This window comes from Scophthalmus maximus, chromosome 14 (assembly GCF_022379125.1).
Source record: "Scophthalmus maximus strain ysfricsl-2021 chromosome 14, ASM2237912v1, whole genome shotgun sequence".
Classification (NCBI taxonomy): domain Eukaryota; kingdom Metazoa; phylum Chordata; class Actinopteri; order Pleuronectiformes; family Scophthalmidae; genus Scophthalmus; species Scophthalmus maximus.
In genome coordinates this window covers 10,122,102-10,139,494 of record NC_061528.1, presented here as the reverse complement: position 1 = coordinate 10,139,494, position 17,393 = coordinate 10,122,102, and the positions used below count along the sequence as shown (strand labels likewise).

General features: G+C 40.6%; 2 protein-coding genes and 1 long non-coding RNA gene across 3 annotated transcripts in view; 2 read left to right on the top strand and 1 right to left on the bottom strand.

Moving 5' to 3' along the window:
- Positions 1–17,393, top strand: part of LOC118282665 — a 42,625-nt gene that overhangs the window by 5,317 nt on the left and 19,915 nt on the right. The gene's annotated exons all lie outside the window — the stretch shown is intronic.
- evx2 (even-skipped homeobox 2) lies at positions 295–5,120 on the bottom strand. The gene is made up of 3 exons (XM_035603932.2): positions 4,104–5,120; positions 3,416–3,657; positions 295–2,812 (listed from the first exon to the last, which is right to left on the bottom strand). The coding sequence occupies exons 1-3, from the start codon at positions 4,492–4,494 to the stop codon at positions 2,198–2,200; spliced, it is 1,248 nt and encodes a 415-aa protein (XP_035459825.1). The 5' UTR covers positions 4,495–5,120; the 3' UTR covers positions 295–2,197.
- Positions 14,985–17,260, top strand: hoxd12a (homeobox D12a). The gene is made up of 2 exons (XM_035603938.2): positions 14,985–15,614; positions 16,114–17,260. The coding sequence occupies exons 1-2, from the start codon at positions 15,047–15,049 to the stop codon at positions 16,350–16,352; spliced, it is 807 nt and encodes a 268-aa protein (XP_035459831.1). The 5' UTR covers positions 14,985–15,046; the 3' UTR covers positions 16,353–17,260.

Sequence of the window (17,393 nt, the reverse complement as noted above, 5' to 3'; positions counted from 1 at the left end):
TGATGGCAGGCCTCATATTCCCCGTAGCTTTCCGCGTACTTTTAAAATTAATGTTACACAGAGTTTTCTATAGAAATGGTGTCACAGATCTAAATAAGCCTGTGTTTTTTTTCACTGTCGGAGAAAAAATAAACAATAAATCATTTTAAAAAACAGTATATATATATATATATATATATATATATATATATATATATATATATATATATATATATATATATATATATATATATAATGCAAATATCAATAATGTAAAGAACCGAAATGTGTAAACATTTTTTTTATTTTCCAAGAACAAACACGATCAATAAATAACATGATTTACATTTCATATTGCACATTTTTTCAAGTTAAAATATTTAAATTCATACAGTCATTGAAATTTTAAATACAGAGATATAGAGTTATAACAGAGACTGGAGGGGGACAAAGGTCAAATAGTCATTCTTCGTTTAATTTCCGTGCTTGTTCGTCAGCCCTTTCAAAAAAAAAGTCTCCTTTGAGTGGAAAATGAAGAAATGTTCTCCATCTCCATAATTCAGTCTGAATTTTTTTTTCTTTTGCACACAATACATGATCGTGAATTTTGGGACTGTTGGTTAGTTCACAGGCCAATTTGTGTAGGCTATTAGCGTGGTACATCCAGTGTTTTGACATTAAAAACATTCAGCAAGTCACACAAAAATAAATAATAAGAATCATTAAAAAATAAAGAAAAGGTGTTCAAAAATAGCCTACCATCCACAGTTCATGAAGCTTTTTTGTCCCCCAGGGCGATCAAATATTCAGTTTTCAGCTCTAACAGTAGGACTATCCATGATATTTGCAAAATATTTACTTTTCACGATTTACAGTTCACATGTTTTATAATCAACATATTGGTGATGTCCCAACAGGAACGAATCAAATAGCACATAGCCATTTTACAGGCGCAGACAGATTGTGAAGCCAGGCTGTTTTCATCTGAACTTTTCGCCTCGCTCAGTCCCATTACTGTGTGTGTGTGTGTGTGTGTGTGTGTGTGTATGTGTGTGTGTGTGTGTGTGTGTGTGTGTGTGTGTGTGCGCGCGCGCGCGCCCGCGCGTGTGTGAGAGAGAGAGAGGTCCTACGGGGATTTACACACCTTTTTGAAGATACTGGATTTGCTATAATGAGCTTCAGCAATGTAAATAAGGAGGGTGGTGTGTGTTTGTGTGTATCGAGGTATATTTCCCATCAGCAAACGAATTTTGAGAGGCCCTTTTACAGGCATCTTGTGTGTGTATGTATATAATTTTTTTTAAACCTTCCACGTGTCAGATATTATCTTTATACAGTGCATTGTGTGTACCAGGACTGTCGCCTCGTTCCCGGTCTTTTGTATGTCTAACGACTTCCCTCCGCGGGTTGTTAGCACTTGACAGCGGGTCTCCGAACGAGGAACTTTCCTTGCAGTCGTGTATTCAAAGAAGCTCCATCTATGGTACATGATTGGCAATTTTTGTCATGATCCTCTCGTTATTAACATAAAAATTGACACGAAAGACGCGCTGCAAAAAAGTATGTGCACCCTCCAGCTGATTAGGGGTGTCCCCACAGAGCAGGGGCTGGGTGTCGGAGACGCTATTGCTGCCAAAAAAATCACAGTCTATTAGGCCTATAGTGAAGAAAGATCTGCTGCTGGGCAGAGGAAAGCAGGAGCTTCTGCTCTCTAAATTTAGATGGTATGATTAGCCCACGTTTGTGTCTTCTGAAACCAGAGGAGTCAGAGATGTAGCCAGGCTGGATTTGTCACGTTGGATGTTTGAGTCGCAGAAATATTTGAATTTGTCTCAGTTTCCTTATCAATATTTCTGGTAAATGTAGAGAAACAAATGCATCCAATTGAAATGGCATCTGTGTTTTTCCCTCCCAAATCCAGCACAGTCCATTAAAAAAATTGGTCTACTGGCACAAACACAATGGCACAAGGCTTTTAGAAAAGTCTTTGTATGAGTTGCAAAAAATTTCGTTGCATCGTGTCTTTTTCATTACAAAGAGTTTGTTGATCTTGAATCAGACCTTTTTAGAAATGAATCTCGGTGTGTGTTTGTGTTTACAACGCTGCCTAAGTAAAGGAATGCTTTTACCCGGGTGGGACATTTAAAGGAGGCCTATTCCCTAAAGTAGGACTAGAGAGCAGAAATAAGAAACGGACGCGTGGGGCTTGCGTGACGAGTTATCTGTTGAGTGAAGTTTCTTCTCGTTGGTCCGGTGACGGGACTGACGTCTTGCTGAGAACTGCGGCAGAATATGGCAAAAATCCACTCTCGGATCTTTGCCCCGAGGCTGTGCAGGTGAAGTCCGCGCTGGCGCTCCTGGCGCCCAGCGCGCTCGCCGCCTGGCTGCTGTGGCAGCTCAGGCACGAGCAGGGCCCGGCGGCCGACGGCGCGCTCACCGCCGCCGCCGCCGCCGCGGCCGCCGCAGCCGCCGACGCCGCCGCGGAGCTGTTGAGGCCCGCGGGCGACTGGTAGAGTCCCGGGTGCCTGAAGCTGCAGAGGAGCTCCGGCCGCGAGTAAGGGTGGGAGAGCGCTCGGAAGGTGTCGAGGGGCCGGATGGACGTGGCGAAAGGTGACGAGGCGGCGCCGCTTGCGGCGGCGGCCGCCGCTGCCGCCGTGACACCGACGTGCGGGTAGTAGTGTAGAGGCATGTGCGAGTGGAAAGGGTAAGGTAGACTTCCTGTAGCGGCCGCGTGCGTCATCATGTAAGTGTAGAAGCTGGGGTCTGCCGGATGAGGCCAGGACATCGCCAAGCGCTGCCTTTTATCCTTCATCCTCCTGTTCTGGAACCACACCTGCACACAGAGTCAGAACAAGGCCCATATTGAAGCTGCCATGTTGTGTCCGAGCTCTAAACAGACCTGAAGCGAGGCTCAGCGTCTGCTCAGCACACACACACTCCCACTCTCCCACTCTCACACTTACACACTCACACACTCAGCCCTGCACTGGTATCACACATATCTAATACATTCTCTCACCATGTTACATAAAAACCATCTGTTCTCACATGCAACTTGAGTTCAAATCTAAACATTAACAGCAGTCAGTAAAATATTTTGTATTTTGCAGTAAAAAAATGTTTTTTTTTTACATAAGTAGCATTTAGTCTATGAATTATTTGTTGCCGATGCATAACAGGATAATTGATTGTCATTCAATTGGGGTGACCAACAGGAAAAAAAAATCATTATTCTGTGCACAATTTAAACAACATCACAATGCATCATTTCATGAGCAGAAGTGATAACCTTGATTATATTTTCCCAGTGTGATTATTATCAAATGCTTCTTTTTCTTCCTTTTTTCTACACCTGCACCATTTGTTTCTCCATGCACACGCACACACACCAGGACACGGTTGACATGAGTGATGAAGATTCATCTGCAGCCTGTACCTTAATAGTAGTTTCGGGCAGATTCAGCGCTGCGGCCAACTCGCATCTCCTCGGTCTCGACACGTAATTTTCCCGGTAAAACTCCTTCTCCAGTCGTCCGATCTGTTCCCGGGTGAAGGCGGTCCGGTACCTCCTGACCTGGTCGCTGTTGGAGTTGTTCGATCCCCCCGATAAATTGCCGTTCATGTTCGAGAGGGAGTTTGAGCTCGTGTTGGACGACCCGGAATTACTGTCTGAAAAACCTAAAAAAAAAAATAGAAGAAAAAAAACCAAAAACGTCATTGATGTTGACAACATTGTAATAATATGCTCATGTCACGGCCTGCAGTATATTTGTCAGGCTTAATATAAATAAAGATAAATCGAATGCGGCTATTTTAAGATGTCAGTCGATGTATTTTTATGAAAAGAATGTTTTTTAGCCATTATTACATAATAATATCAACAATAATGATGATAATTTCGTTCAATTTCTATCTTGAGATTGCGAGAGTGAGTAGTGTAATGATAAAAAATAATAATTATAATAAATGATAACAATAATAATAATAATAATAATAATAATAGTTATAATAGTAATAATATAAATATAGCAATAATAATATGATGATTACGATAATATCCGCTCCCTAACATAACAAAAAAAATATATAGATATATAAAGCCAGGGAAACGAGTGAAATCCTACCTTTGTTGTTTTCCTTGTGTTGGCTCGGGGAGCGGTGCGCGGGGCATCCCACCTCCACATCGCTGTTGATGTCGGATTCTTGCGAAACTTCGGAGTAGATGCTCATTTTCTTCCGGCTCTCTGACGATGAGATGTCCGCCGGAGAGGTGTTGTCGCCGTGGTGCGTGCCGAAAAGACTGTCAATTTCAAACTTGCCCTTGGTCGGGATGTCCCCCAGATTTCCGTGCAGGGAAGCCGAAGTTATTCTCGGGCTCAGCCGTCCGCCGTGCTGGGAGTTCTCAAGGGCCTCCAGCACTGAATTTCCCGGCGTGTCTGCGAGTCTCTTCCCTGAGACGGGACTGTGCAGACCTCTCTCCATCAATATCATCTCTTTTCTTATCCTCTCCATCATTAAGCTGTGCAACACGAGGAGGAAGAGAGAGGAGGAGGAGGAGGAGGAGGAGGGGAAAAAAAAAAAGAACACACACACACACAACACACACAACACACACACACACACACACACACACACAAAAACACACAACACTTGTCCAGGGGGCTGGAGCACCAATGAGTTGTGTCGGAGCTAAATCCGCATGCAACTCAGCAACTGTCTCTAAATAACTGTCTTTTTATAAGCAAGACGCCCCAAAATTGGAAGAATCTGAATGCAATCGACGAGCGACTGCTCACGATGAGCCGAGCATCCTTCCTCCCCGCAGCGGCGAAATGTCATTCATCAAAAAAGTGGGTTTGCTGCTCGTTGTTAAAATGCTCGGCTGACGTTGCTCCAATGATCATTTATTGTAACAGGTTTATAAGCAAATAAACAGGAGAGGGCTGTCACTTGATGATGGAGGCGGCCTTCGGTCAGACGAATAATATCCAAGTGGAGGGGAAGAGAGGAGTGAGCAGCGAGGTGCGTGTCCCTGGGTTGATCTCAGTCTGTTGCAGATTGCTCTTGGGTTTGGCCTCTTGGGTGAAATTGACAGTCTGATTAATAAAATGAGCGCTGCAACATTTCCCTCTTCATTTAGGAATATTATTATGCTTTGATTCTCTATTGTTTGCCTCCCCTCTGTTCGCCCTCTGCCCCTCTCTAATCTTTCACTTTTTTTATTTATTCCTCTTATAGCTTTTTATTTTTTTTCACCATTTCTGCGATTTAATCAGTATGTGAAGCACCTTTAACATAAACATGCAAGTTTAGGACAAAAGAGCTAAAGTAGCCTTTATACTTTTTTTAGATTTTTGGGGATTGATATTTGTTTGTGTGCAGTTTTTATAATTTCATTTTCTTTTCTTTTTGTTCCACTCAGGTCTTTATTCGTCAAAAACACATTTTGATGTGGTGATAATTCGAGCATTATAACACATTTCCAGACGACAGCACACAGTTATGAATTTTCTAATGCATGTAGAAATATGTGTAAATATTTAATCTTCTTTTAAAGTAACTGAAACATGTCAGTAATCCCTTTTAAATTCAACAGTGGTTGTTACTGTTCAAGAATGTTAAAGGTGATATTTAATAGTTTCTTCTTTATTCGACTGACTTTGAATTCAAACGAATTAAGCTTTTTCAGATTCCAGAGCTTATACTTAATATTATATTTTTTTAACAATCTTTTTTTTTCTTTTTGGAAAATATTACAAAGAAATAATTTCCCGTCACTGTGTCATAAGCACTGTTCGCTGCGTGGTAATTTTGGTAGTTATCGGAAATAACTGGTACGTGTTTATGGAGCCGATTAATTGTAACCGAGGCTCGATATGTAAAGACATAACACCCACGGACTCGTGCTCTCTCAATGTGAAATGACTGTAGCAGCGGCGCCGTCAGACGAGCCTCTGCGCGTCCTCTGGCGCCCCCTGCAGGATTTTAATGGGCTGCTGAAGGGGTATGGGGCTTCACCTGATGTCCTGACTTGTGTCTGACCTGAGCACTGAGTGTAGCTACAGCTCCGCGGGAAAATAAGTGTATATGAAGATGAATAGATGAAATTATGTATATTCTTTAATAAGGCAGCTGAATTTATAAATTTTTTTTAAGGAGCTGCTGTTCAGTCGAGAGCCTCATTCTCTTTCTGTCCTTTTTTTTAGGGAAGCTGTAGTTAAAATCAAAGTAAAAGAAGCAGAATAGAAGACAATACAGAATCTTAGATTTGAATATCCACTAACTCCATGGAGTTCATCATAATACATTTCAGCTCACTTAATACTTGTCCACTAATGTTCTAATTCGGAGCGACCAAGGGGAATCATCATGTGTTACAGCTTATACACAATAACACCAAATAATACAAAAATCACAATATAATACTGAAGTTAAATGCACCCCTCAGTTTGTTTGTGGAAACAGTTTCCTTTTGTTTTTTTGAATAAAAAAAATATTTATATATATTCAAGTGAGACATTGTATTCTCTGCTCTAAGAGCTTTGGGAATTTACATTTTATATAATTAGGTAATTTGCATACATGTACTGGATTAATTGTGCAGCTGATGAGTCTGTCTATGAATAGGGCTTCCTCTTCAGGGATAATCATTCTCCACGAGTGTTTATGAGTTGCATAATGTTAGTCTTTTGGTAATATAACTTTGACTTCCGGAGTGCCATAGTCAAAATCTCACGTTTCTGCTCAGCTCGTGTGTTAATCTTGTCTTTGCATTGGCAGCTTGGTCCCAACTCGAGATATCAAGTGATGTCTTGTAAGCATGTATTTATTTCAAAGGGCAATTTCAACACAGGAGAACAATATCAGCATTGTTGTCTTTTCTGCTTCTAGTTATAGCTTGTTCAAATTCATGATTTCCCTATTGAAAAAAAGACATAATTACAGATGATATTTGAGTCACGGTTATAAAAAGCACAGGTGTAAATTATAAACTGAATGATGGTTGGGTTTTACTTCTCTGCTTCAGTTTCAGGCTCGCCGTCACTCTGCCCTGGGACACTTGTATAATGTTATTAGTTACACCTGAGGTTCACTGACAGGAACGAGAGGTCTGTTGGTGTCGGAGTAATACTACTTTTTCTTCTTTTTGGGATTTTAGTAACTCAAATCCTGGACCAACCATCACACACACAGCATGTCAGTGCTGGAGTCGTTCCCTCTCTTCTGATACAAATATACTTGGGCATAAAGTGTTTCATGTGGGTTACTTCAAGTGGCCCTCAGGCTGATTCATGTCAGGGATGCATTATATGCTCTTCCAATGAAGTGTTGAGTTGCACCCTAGCAAATATCTGAACCTGCAGTGGGGTGAGGGTGAATAGTTTCTGGGGTTATTTTCAAATGACTTGTCTCCTCACTCAGAGGCAGTTAAGGCTGCAGATTGAGATATTTAAACTGGAGGGAGGTTGAAAAGAGAAGGAATGACAAGGTTTGTTACGTTTCACTGTTCCCACTAGGCATTTCTCTCTTGCAGCAGTTGTAGTTTGTTCCTAGTATAGGCTAATAAAATTAACAAACTAGCTTCTGACTAATTGAAAACTATTTGATCAACACCCAAAGGACCAATGTTGTTCATATTGGTTTTTATTGTAAAATACAACTACACTGTAAAATGTATGAAAACATTTTTTCTTCTGTATTTTAATCCCTAAAAGTTGATATAAAACACAACCAGCTGTAAAGCTGGCAATTTCACAGCAAAGTGTTGATCCAAAGGACAATAGTACATTTAAAAAATATATTTTTTAACACGCATTAATCAACATTTCTGTAAACTTGTAAGTGTTTGACATTCAGCTAATTTCTAACAGTCATCCATTGGCAAGACGGTCTAAAACGAATGAAGTGACTGGTATAAAATCAGTATTCTCAAGATTATGCACATGCCAAGCAAATCAACAGGGGGCGGCATAAAAATGTAAGCATGATAATGTTATATTCATAATAGCATCCACTGTTGGGTGGCATTAGCTAATCCAATTGTGGGCTAAAGAGGAGGTATAGCCTATGTGGAGCTGGGGTGCAACAAACAAGCTGCAACCTTGACTTGAATCGGATGAGACACCTGTTAGTCAAGCAAATGTCTTTATAAGCTTTAACATCTTTTTGTGGCACAGCTGGTCAGAGGTGGTGGCGGCGGCCCTTGCTGCCCTGGTTGAAATGTTTCTTGCATTTGACAGAGCAAAATTGTTGCTGATCCGATATGATCTTGCACTTTATTCATTGAAATTTAGCGATGATTACATGGAGGCCTGAGGATTGATAATTCATCTTAAATGCTGCACAGTAAACCTATTGCCAAATAAATCATTGGTTCAAAAGAAATCTAACCTGTATTGTAGATTCCCAAAACTCGAGGTCTGTATTCCAATTGCTCATCAGTAACTGATTATAATTTTAAATATTTGATTACGCATAAAATAGGCCATCATCTCTAAATGTACCAAGATTGGTTAAATATAGTTTAAGGCTAAGAGCTAATTGAATATAATAGCAATGTCTGTCTTTATTTTTTTCATTCTTTTCATGTAAATGAGCAATCTTACTTTGAAAAGAACCGACTTCCTGTATGTACATTTTCTCAGGAGGACATTTTTAAGCTACTACATGCAATAATTTCCTTGTATTGTTTCATGCAGCGTTGGTGCACAGCCTATATATTTCTGTTTATTAATGTCCAGTTCTGACAGTGTGATACTTGTAGGGCCTCACTTTGCAGTCAAAACGGCCTCAGTTCGTCGTGGCGTGGATTCAACAAGATGTTGGAAATGATCTGAAATTTATCATCTGCACATCTATGCTGTGAATCTCTCGTTTGTACCACATCGCACAGTTTTTCTACTGGATTCAGATCTGTTCTTGGCATTAAAGGATTATTCATGGGGAAATGACTGAATAATTGTACTTTTGACAATTAATTGGAGTTTCATTGCATCAAAATAACTTGTTGGGATTTTAAAAAAGCTGCCTGCCTCAGCAGAAATATGTCATCAGACCAGGCTACGTATTCCTAATCTTCAACTAGTCCAGTTCTTGTTTAGCCGGTATCCACCACAGCCTCACATTTCTGTTCTTTGCTGACAGGCGTGGAACTGCACGTTGTGGTCCGCCCACCTGAAGCTCTGACGTGTTGTGCATTAGTGAGATTCTTTTCTTCTAACCGCAGTTGTAAAGAGGGGTTTATCTAAGTAACTGTAGTATACTGTGAGCAGATGTCCATGTGCTGCGATGAAGTGTTTGGTGGGTGCTGAGCCCACTGTTAATGGTGTACGCTGCTGCAGCAGCTTTGAATTTGGTATGAGCTGCCATGAACACTATGCTGGAGTGAACTGATCCGGTGCTGCTCTGTTGTCATTCAATCTGTGAAATAACTGCAAATCAGAGATGAACATGAATTAGACAGTGAGGGAAGACAATTAATTTTTCCCTTTCTTATTCCATTTAGTAAAACAGATGCTAAGTGTGCTTATTGATTTATTTAAAAAAAAAAATAATTCTGTGATGGTGGGACTTGCTGAGTGCACGAATCCCTTAGGATGGCCATCTGCTTTCACTTCTGTCCAACTGCATCATTGTTTTGTGCTCATGCAGATTGATACCAACTGAGTTAGATTTTGTCCTCCTCCGACAGTGAGGTCATTCAGGAAATTGTTCCTTTACAATTTAACAACTGCAGATGACTACGATAAATAAACAACATACCCAGGGGACTCATGAAAAATGTTACCTGGAGTTAAACTGCAGAGGTTTATTCTGAAAGCAGGTTCATGAAGACCCATTATGGTTTGAAAGAAGTCCCATGCCAGATGGGTTTTGTAACACCTTGTGTCTGAGGATCAGTGTTTTTGTAGAATAAGTTATTCTTATCAATATTCATCTGTCTTATACTTATCTTTGCTTCTATTTATTGTGCAGCACAATTTCATGCTTTAAAAAATAACCTTGACTTCAGTTAAGCTGTTGCTTTGTGCCAATATCATGACAGTTCACAAGTTGGCCTTTGCTTGTCTGCAGGCTTCTTTCCTTAACTAAGAACGCCATCTAGTGGCGCCTTGATGTAAATGCAAACAACTGAACAACTGAACAACAGGAGTCAGGGACCAGCACAGTTTTCTGTCGTCACCTTTAGGCCCATATACCATGTTCGAAAAAAACATTCTCTCTATAACAAAAAGACAGAGTAAGATCTGCAAACATCTCAAATATCTATTTTGATGCAGAGCTGTTAAAACATTTTGTTGGAACTTTAAAGTTGAAAAAAGAAGTTGGTCAGTGGTAAAAACAACAACGAGTTAAATGTCCCAGAGTCATTATTCATAGTTATATTTAGATGTTGGTCTTTATTAACGACTCTTTGCTTTTATAAAAGGGGACAGTCACGTGCCAAGCTAAAGATTCTATCGTTTTGAATCTCTTGTATAATAAAAAGAATCATCACTCCTGTTACTGTAACACGGGACGATTTTATCCCCCAACTTTAACTCACTAATTTCATTTCATTTTCTTTTTCCTCAGTCTGTCATCGAAGAAATAATAACAATAATAAAAACACAAGCTTGGCGTCACATTGTTGGAAAATGCTCTACTTTACTTGATAAAAGACACAAAGTAATATTGATATAATCCCACCGTGGTAACTGCTTTGTATCGTACAACACTTTACTAAGGAGTCAACACGGAGCAATAATCGCCCAATGTAAGTTATTACAAATGACCAGTAGTTTTTCATTCAAAGTTTAACAGGAATAACCGTCATATCATTTAAAAATATATATACTCGGGTAAACTCCATTTACGAAACTTCGGGTACCATATTTGACAGTAGCGTTGCATTGAAATTGTTATTGTTTAACATGAGCCTTATGTAAACTGATAACTGCATTGAAAAAAAAAAAAATCTGCAACCACGTGGAAACTGTTTGCGCATGTTTCCTGAAATGAAAGTTGATATACAGGATTGACTATTGTGTTAATTGTCTCTATTGCTATTTGTTTAACGAGATATATGTGGTAATTTTCCACCACGTGAACACATTTGCACTTTGTGGTTTGTGCTGTGAAGCTGAATGTCGTTTCTTTCTCGTCTCCACTCCAAATAAAAACAGTTATTAAAGTCGTGTAAAAGATGGGCCTATAGGTTCAATCCACAGTTCGACGCTTCAGATAGTTTTCTAGTTGTTGTTTTTTTGTATACACACCTTATTTATATTTAAAATGTCTCCGTTTCGATGCCGTCGTTTACTTTTGGGATTCCTTGAGTCAGTTTCGTGGTTTTCAGGAATTAAACTCCGCTGAGAAATATATAAGCGAGCCAGCGAAGTTGAAGCGATGCACACAAATTGGTTTGTAAATAGATCCTCTGTGTACAGGAGCGTTTTCTAGTCTGTTACCTGAGAGATCTGCTCGAAAGTCCTCCAGGAGTTCAAATGGTCCCTTTGCGCCACATGGACATGAACAGGAGCCAGGAAACAATCTGATATTAATCTCCCACTCACCAGATGAGAGAGATTTTCTTTCTAAACCTGTCTGCACCAGGAGAACCGAAATCTGTCGCGAGGCTTCACATCCTGTGTGAAACACACTTCCCTCTGACTCCCACTGACGCGATGATCTGCCGAGTATCAACACTCGGGGAGATTCAGGCAGCGACATGTTTTTTCTCAGAGCAGAGAACTTGAACGAGGGTAGCAGCAAGTTTATTACCAAGGACAATAGACGCGACGGAGAGCTTCCTCCACAGAGCCTGGGAACACAGACAGGCAGACTGCAGCTCCTCAATTTGGCTTCTGACACACTAAACACGAGGGACGAAGAGCAGTAAAAGACACTTAAAGTCAACACTAAAACGTCCCCTTTTTTCTAATTGTGAGAGTTTGTCTGCTTCTGGGACGCGAGGCTCGTGCAGATGTTGCAAAAACTTCTTTTTTTTAAGTCTGCGTGTCACAAATATAAACGTCTGCATTTTTCTTTTTCTACAACAGAAACATTTTCCTCTTCGGGGAAAATGTGTTGACCATTTGGCCCTTGGAGCTGGAGGATAATACAACACGTTCTGGGGAAATTTTGTGAGCATTTGTATTATTATTATTAATAAAATGACCTACAGAGGTAATTTGTCAAAAAACATATTAACGTACATATGTTTACGCTGGAAAATTTGTGTTTTTTCCCCTTTTAAGTTTTAAGTCAACATGTCGCAAGTTTTCTAATGTAATTTTAAAGGAATAATCAAATTTTATTCATAATGCTCTGGGTGTCGAACTTTAGGAGCCACAAGTGATTTGGACATGTTTCTATCTCGCAGTATTAAAAACGCATGATACAAACGTTTAAATATAACCTCAAAAAAGACTTTCTAATATTAGTAGCAAATCCAAATAGTATTTATTATTTAAAACTCCTGTAGAGTAGTTTTCCTATGTTGTCTCTCCACAGGAAATACGGTTGTCTTTGTTTTTATTTTCCATTCTCAGTATTAAATGTATGGGTTTTGCAGTAAAATATTTCAGATACAAACACTCTCCTCAGCAGCTTTTCTGATTCGTTTTAGATTCTTGATTGTTTAGCGGGATGACTCGAAAAGTTATTGACGCATTTGCATGAAAATATGATCAAAGATAGTTCTTGCCCGTGGTAACAGTTTTTTTGGGAAGGATCCGGATCTGGATACAGTAATTAAAAAAAATTATATATTCTTCACCATTGCAAGAAAGGACAATGCCAGAAATTGAGCCATATCTTGAAACTTGACCTTTTTTCAGTCATATCGTCATGGATACATCTCATTTTTATTAATATATGGGCCAGAGGGAGATGCGAATTCAAGTTTTGGCTGAAACAGTATTGGGTGATTACTACTGGTTACTACTGGTTCTGTCGTCACCATATTTAAAATACCAGTCTGTTGCACTGTTCTTTCCTTCTTCTCTCCAACTGCTTTGTGTTATGTTTTCTTATTTTCAAACATGATGAGACTCGATGAAGCAACACAAACATGTTTCTCGGTTGGTTTTAGCCTCCTTGTTGTAACCTTGACGGCCGATGTTGTTGTTAGAGGTCATTTCATCATCACGTGCTTCCTCGGTCTGCCCCAGATGTATTTTTATCTGTAAGCTGTGAATCTACACAGCTCCAGTGATGACTGAAACTTCTGAGAATTATTATCGGCAGAATTAAGCTTAACTGACAAACATTGAAGAGTGAGGACAGTATGGCAGGAGGGAGGCATGTATATAAATCTGTACTGCCCCCTGTTGGATTACAGCCGCAACAGCTCAAATTGTAGCTTTAATAGTGATTTTCTTTTGGGTATTTTTTGAGAATCTTGCCTGGTTCAAACCCCAATCCTGTTAATCTAAAACCTCGGTTTCATCCGTAGTGGTTGGTGGATTTTATGTTTTATGTTTTCTCACCATAAATGAACAAAATAAGCCTGTTTGAGGCTGGATGACGTAAGAAATCTCGTGCCATGTGTTACTTACAGAATTACTCAGTGACACACACACACACACACACACACACACACACACACACACACACACACACAGGCACACGCCATACTTTCTCTGTGTGTAAATGAAACAAACAAAATGAGTCTAATATCTAACCTAATTAATTGGAATATTATTATATTATTATAGAACAGGCAGTTAAACACTTGACCAGGTACATTGTTAGATCGCCACAGGATCGTATGTAGTAAAACTGAACAGTGTCGGTGAAATGCACTTGGACTTGGATTATTATTTTTGTGCGTGTAGTAGTTTTTGATAATTATCATTTGGAGTTTTAATGATTATGCAATGTGAGATAGTCGTTTTCTCCCTTGTTACCCGAACCTTTATTCTAAGGTGCAACACGTTTGACAGGAAATTCTCGGCCGTTCAGTAGCTGCCGCCATGCAGATGATTTTAGAGAGAGCGAGCGAGAGAGAGAGATAGAGAAATTACGATTGTAATGATCATTTTCTTCACAACGGAAAACAGTAAAGCTCCTATTTTGTAGACAATATACACGGTTTATATTAGATATGACCTTAACATAGTCAGTCTGTATAGAAACCTGCAGGTCATGCGGCCGACGCCAGGTTTAAAAGATAATGATTTCAAAAAAAGGATTATGAGCGAGTTGTGGTCACTGTAATCCGGGGAGCTTCACACTGCATGGGCGAGGTTTTTTTTTTCTTCCTTAAATGTCGATGTGGATTTTCGAGAAGCGGATATTCCATCATATGTGTTGTCCCCAGCTCTTATAGCTTCGGGGCGAGCACGAATATAAAGGCCGCATTGTTAACAAGGGAGGGGCCGCAGGAACAGTGCACACCTCCAGGGCTCCAGTGTGCTCTGATAAAGAAAAGCAGTGGATGTCCGACGTGTGAAGCTTGTAATGTTGCAGTGGGGAAAAAAAGGGGGGTTTTTACGACTGTGATCAAGTTGTGTGTAGTATGCAAATGCGTTGGAGCCTACACATTGTTCTAAAGACCCTTTTTATTGTGATTTTGAATATTTCATTATGTCCATGCAAAAAACATTTATAACCTAAACTATTCTATAATTGTGTTTCACTAAGCTTTGCCCCGGGACTCTCCAGTGGTGCATTTAAGTCCCTGTATTTTTCTTTGTAGTCCACTTTATGGGTAAAGTCCACAGAGTCACGTTGTTATTGTTTCTGTCACAGCACCAAAAATAAAACCCCGTGCTCATGTGACACTGAAACTGACATAAGCCAAATAATTCTTAGGATATTTCTGACATTTTTTTTTTTTTTCTGTGTAAATATAGAACACTACACGGATTGTTAGAATTTCACTTCATCCTCCACCCACCCACCCAACACCAAAAATATTTCCTCATGGAGTATTTTGCTTTGCAGCGTATGGAGCAAGGGTGGAGCGGAACGCCACATTTTGCATATCACGTGACGCCGTATTAACAAATCAACAATTACCAAGCCTTTATTCTTCAGGAGTTGCTAAAAGGCTTGCAACACGCGTTTGAGGGGAAGCTCCATGGAAATGTGCGAGCGGAATCCGTTAAATCCCGGCTATGTTGGTTCTCTGTTGAATTTTGCGCCACCTGAGTCGTTGTATTTCTCCAACTTGCGCGGCAATGGAGCCCACATACCCGGGCTGCATCAGCTCCCTTACGGCAGGAGAGAGGTGTGCACGCTCCCGTGGACTTCCTCAAGTTCGTGCACGTCCAGGGCAGCACCGCCGCCACAGAGCCGCGCCTTCGGGGGCTACTGTCCGCCGTTTCTGTCCAACTCGTTGTCTGTGAACGCCAACTCGTCCGTCGGCCACATCAGGGCGCATTTGGAGGAGCCCGCTCGGTGCTTCCAGGACGCGGACCTCAAGGCGGAAGAGCCTGGCACTGGCAGACGAGATGAAGTTTACACAGGGGAGCACGGGGCACACAGTGACGGCGGCTACTCGGATCTGCACGGCCGGTCTCACGGTGCCGCGGCCCGGACGGACGCGGATTCAGCAGGCCCGCTGAACGTGAACGGCACCAAACAGGAGCTCGACCCCCTTCAGTCGCCATCGAGTAACACATGCTCCAGGACGACTTACGCTGAAGGTTAAGTGGCCTTTGATAATTATTTTCTTATCATTTCTACTGGTTATAATCTTCTTTTTAAAATACCACAAAAGGATTTGATTTGTGATTTTAATGTTTAGTTTAATGGCAGTTACTGTTTATTTATTGTCAGTAATAACCCATATCTATTGGTGCATGCTGTTAAATAGAGAACTGGTGGTTTGTCTGTGATATCCTGTGAGTTCATGGGGATGTTTTATGGTCAGATTAAATATCTTATGGCATCAATATTATTTTAATAATACTATAATATCCGGATAGATGATGCTGCTGCTCGTGGTAATAATACCCTTATTTTCCCATGCATGCAGTGGGCGTTCCTTCTTGTGTTTATGCTATTATGAAACCATATTTTTGTAAGGTGTGAGCAGCACTATAAGCAGCACCACTGGGAGCAGTTATTTCCCTTCAGAGACTCTAAGTGTTGCTGAAGTTGTTGTTAATTTAAAAGTATAAAACTTGCATCTGCTCCCTCCAGGTGCCCCGTGGTGCTCGTCACAAGTGAGGATCCGAAAGAAGAGAAAGCCCTACACGAAGCCACAGCTGGCTGAACTTGAGAACGAATTTATGATGAACGAATTCATCAACAGACAGAAGCGCAAGGAGCTGTCGAATAGACTGGACCTGAGCGACCAACAAGTGAAGATCTGGTTTCAGAACCGGAGGATGAAGAAGAAACGACTCATGATGCGCGACCAGGCTTTCTCCGCGTACTGATGACCTTTGGACTTGGCAGCGCACATAATATGTTGTTGTGTTGTAAATATGAGTGTCGCAGCAGCGCACCACGAGCCCTCTTGGTTTGTGCCACTGACCTGTATTTATAAATACGAGTAAAGTGTTTATATTCCAGTCACACAACTGGCTTCAGTTTTATCAAGTCACGAGTTCAGCATTATCAATAGGAATGCAAAAAAATGAATTGCAGATTAAGTTCCAACAGATTTTACGCAGTTGGTCATTTTTGCCTCAGATTCTCCAAATGCGCATGGAGGAGGCCCTGACTCCTGATGGGGCCGTGGTGCTGAAAAACAAACCTGAAATCTTTATTTTCTCTCATCCAACACAAATGTCAGGCCACTCTAAACAGCATATAGTTCGTCTGTAGTTGTGTATTTTAGAAAAATGGCCTGCGCACGTGGTGCAGGCCTTATGTGGAAGCAAACAGTCAAGTTCATGTTTACCGACGGATAGAAGTTAAACAAAAAATATTATTGAAAATATATTATAGCTGCATGTCCCCCCGCCCCCACCAAAATATTTTTTTATTGTAAGTCTTGTTAAAAAAGCAACGTTACATTTTGTTCTCTGTGGCTGCGTCCACATTCAAGGTCGGGGTGTGGAGGAAAAGAAATGCGCCGCATTTAGTGGTAGAACGTGTTTACTCCAAATGTCTGTAAAAACCAAGTACGTTTGTGGATGTGTAATGTTCAAATTGTGTTACTAAAAAGCAAAGTGACATCTGTCCAGTTACGTTTGGATTCTTAATGTGTCAGACCTGGTTCTGTGTCGCCGAGAACAAACGTGATTGTACAAGTCCACACATTAGATTGGTTGCATTGGAATCACTCTTACTTTGAAACTTTGTCCTTTGATTAATATTTAATAAAGATATTTAAACTTCGGATTTAATTAGAGAGAAAAAACAATCCAGAAAGCACGTTATGTTATTGGTAAATACGAAAACGTGAATGCAACCCGCCGTCTCTTTACGCACGAACCAGGGGTCTTTCTGAAGTCGACCCAAACCTGAGAACG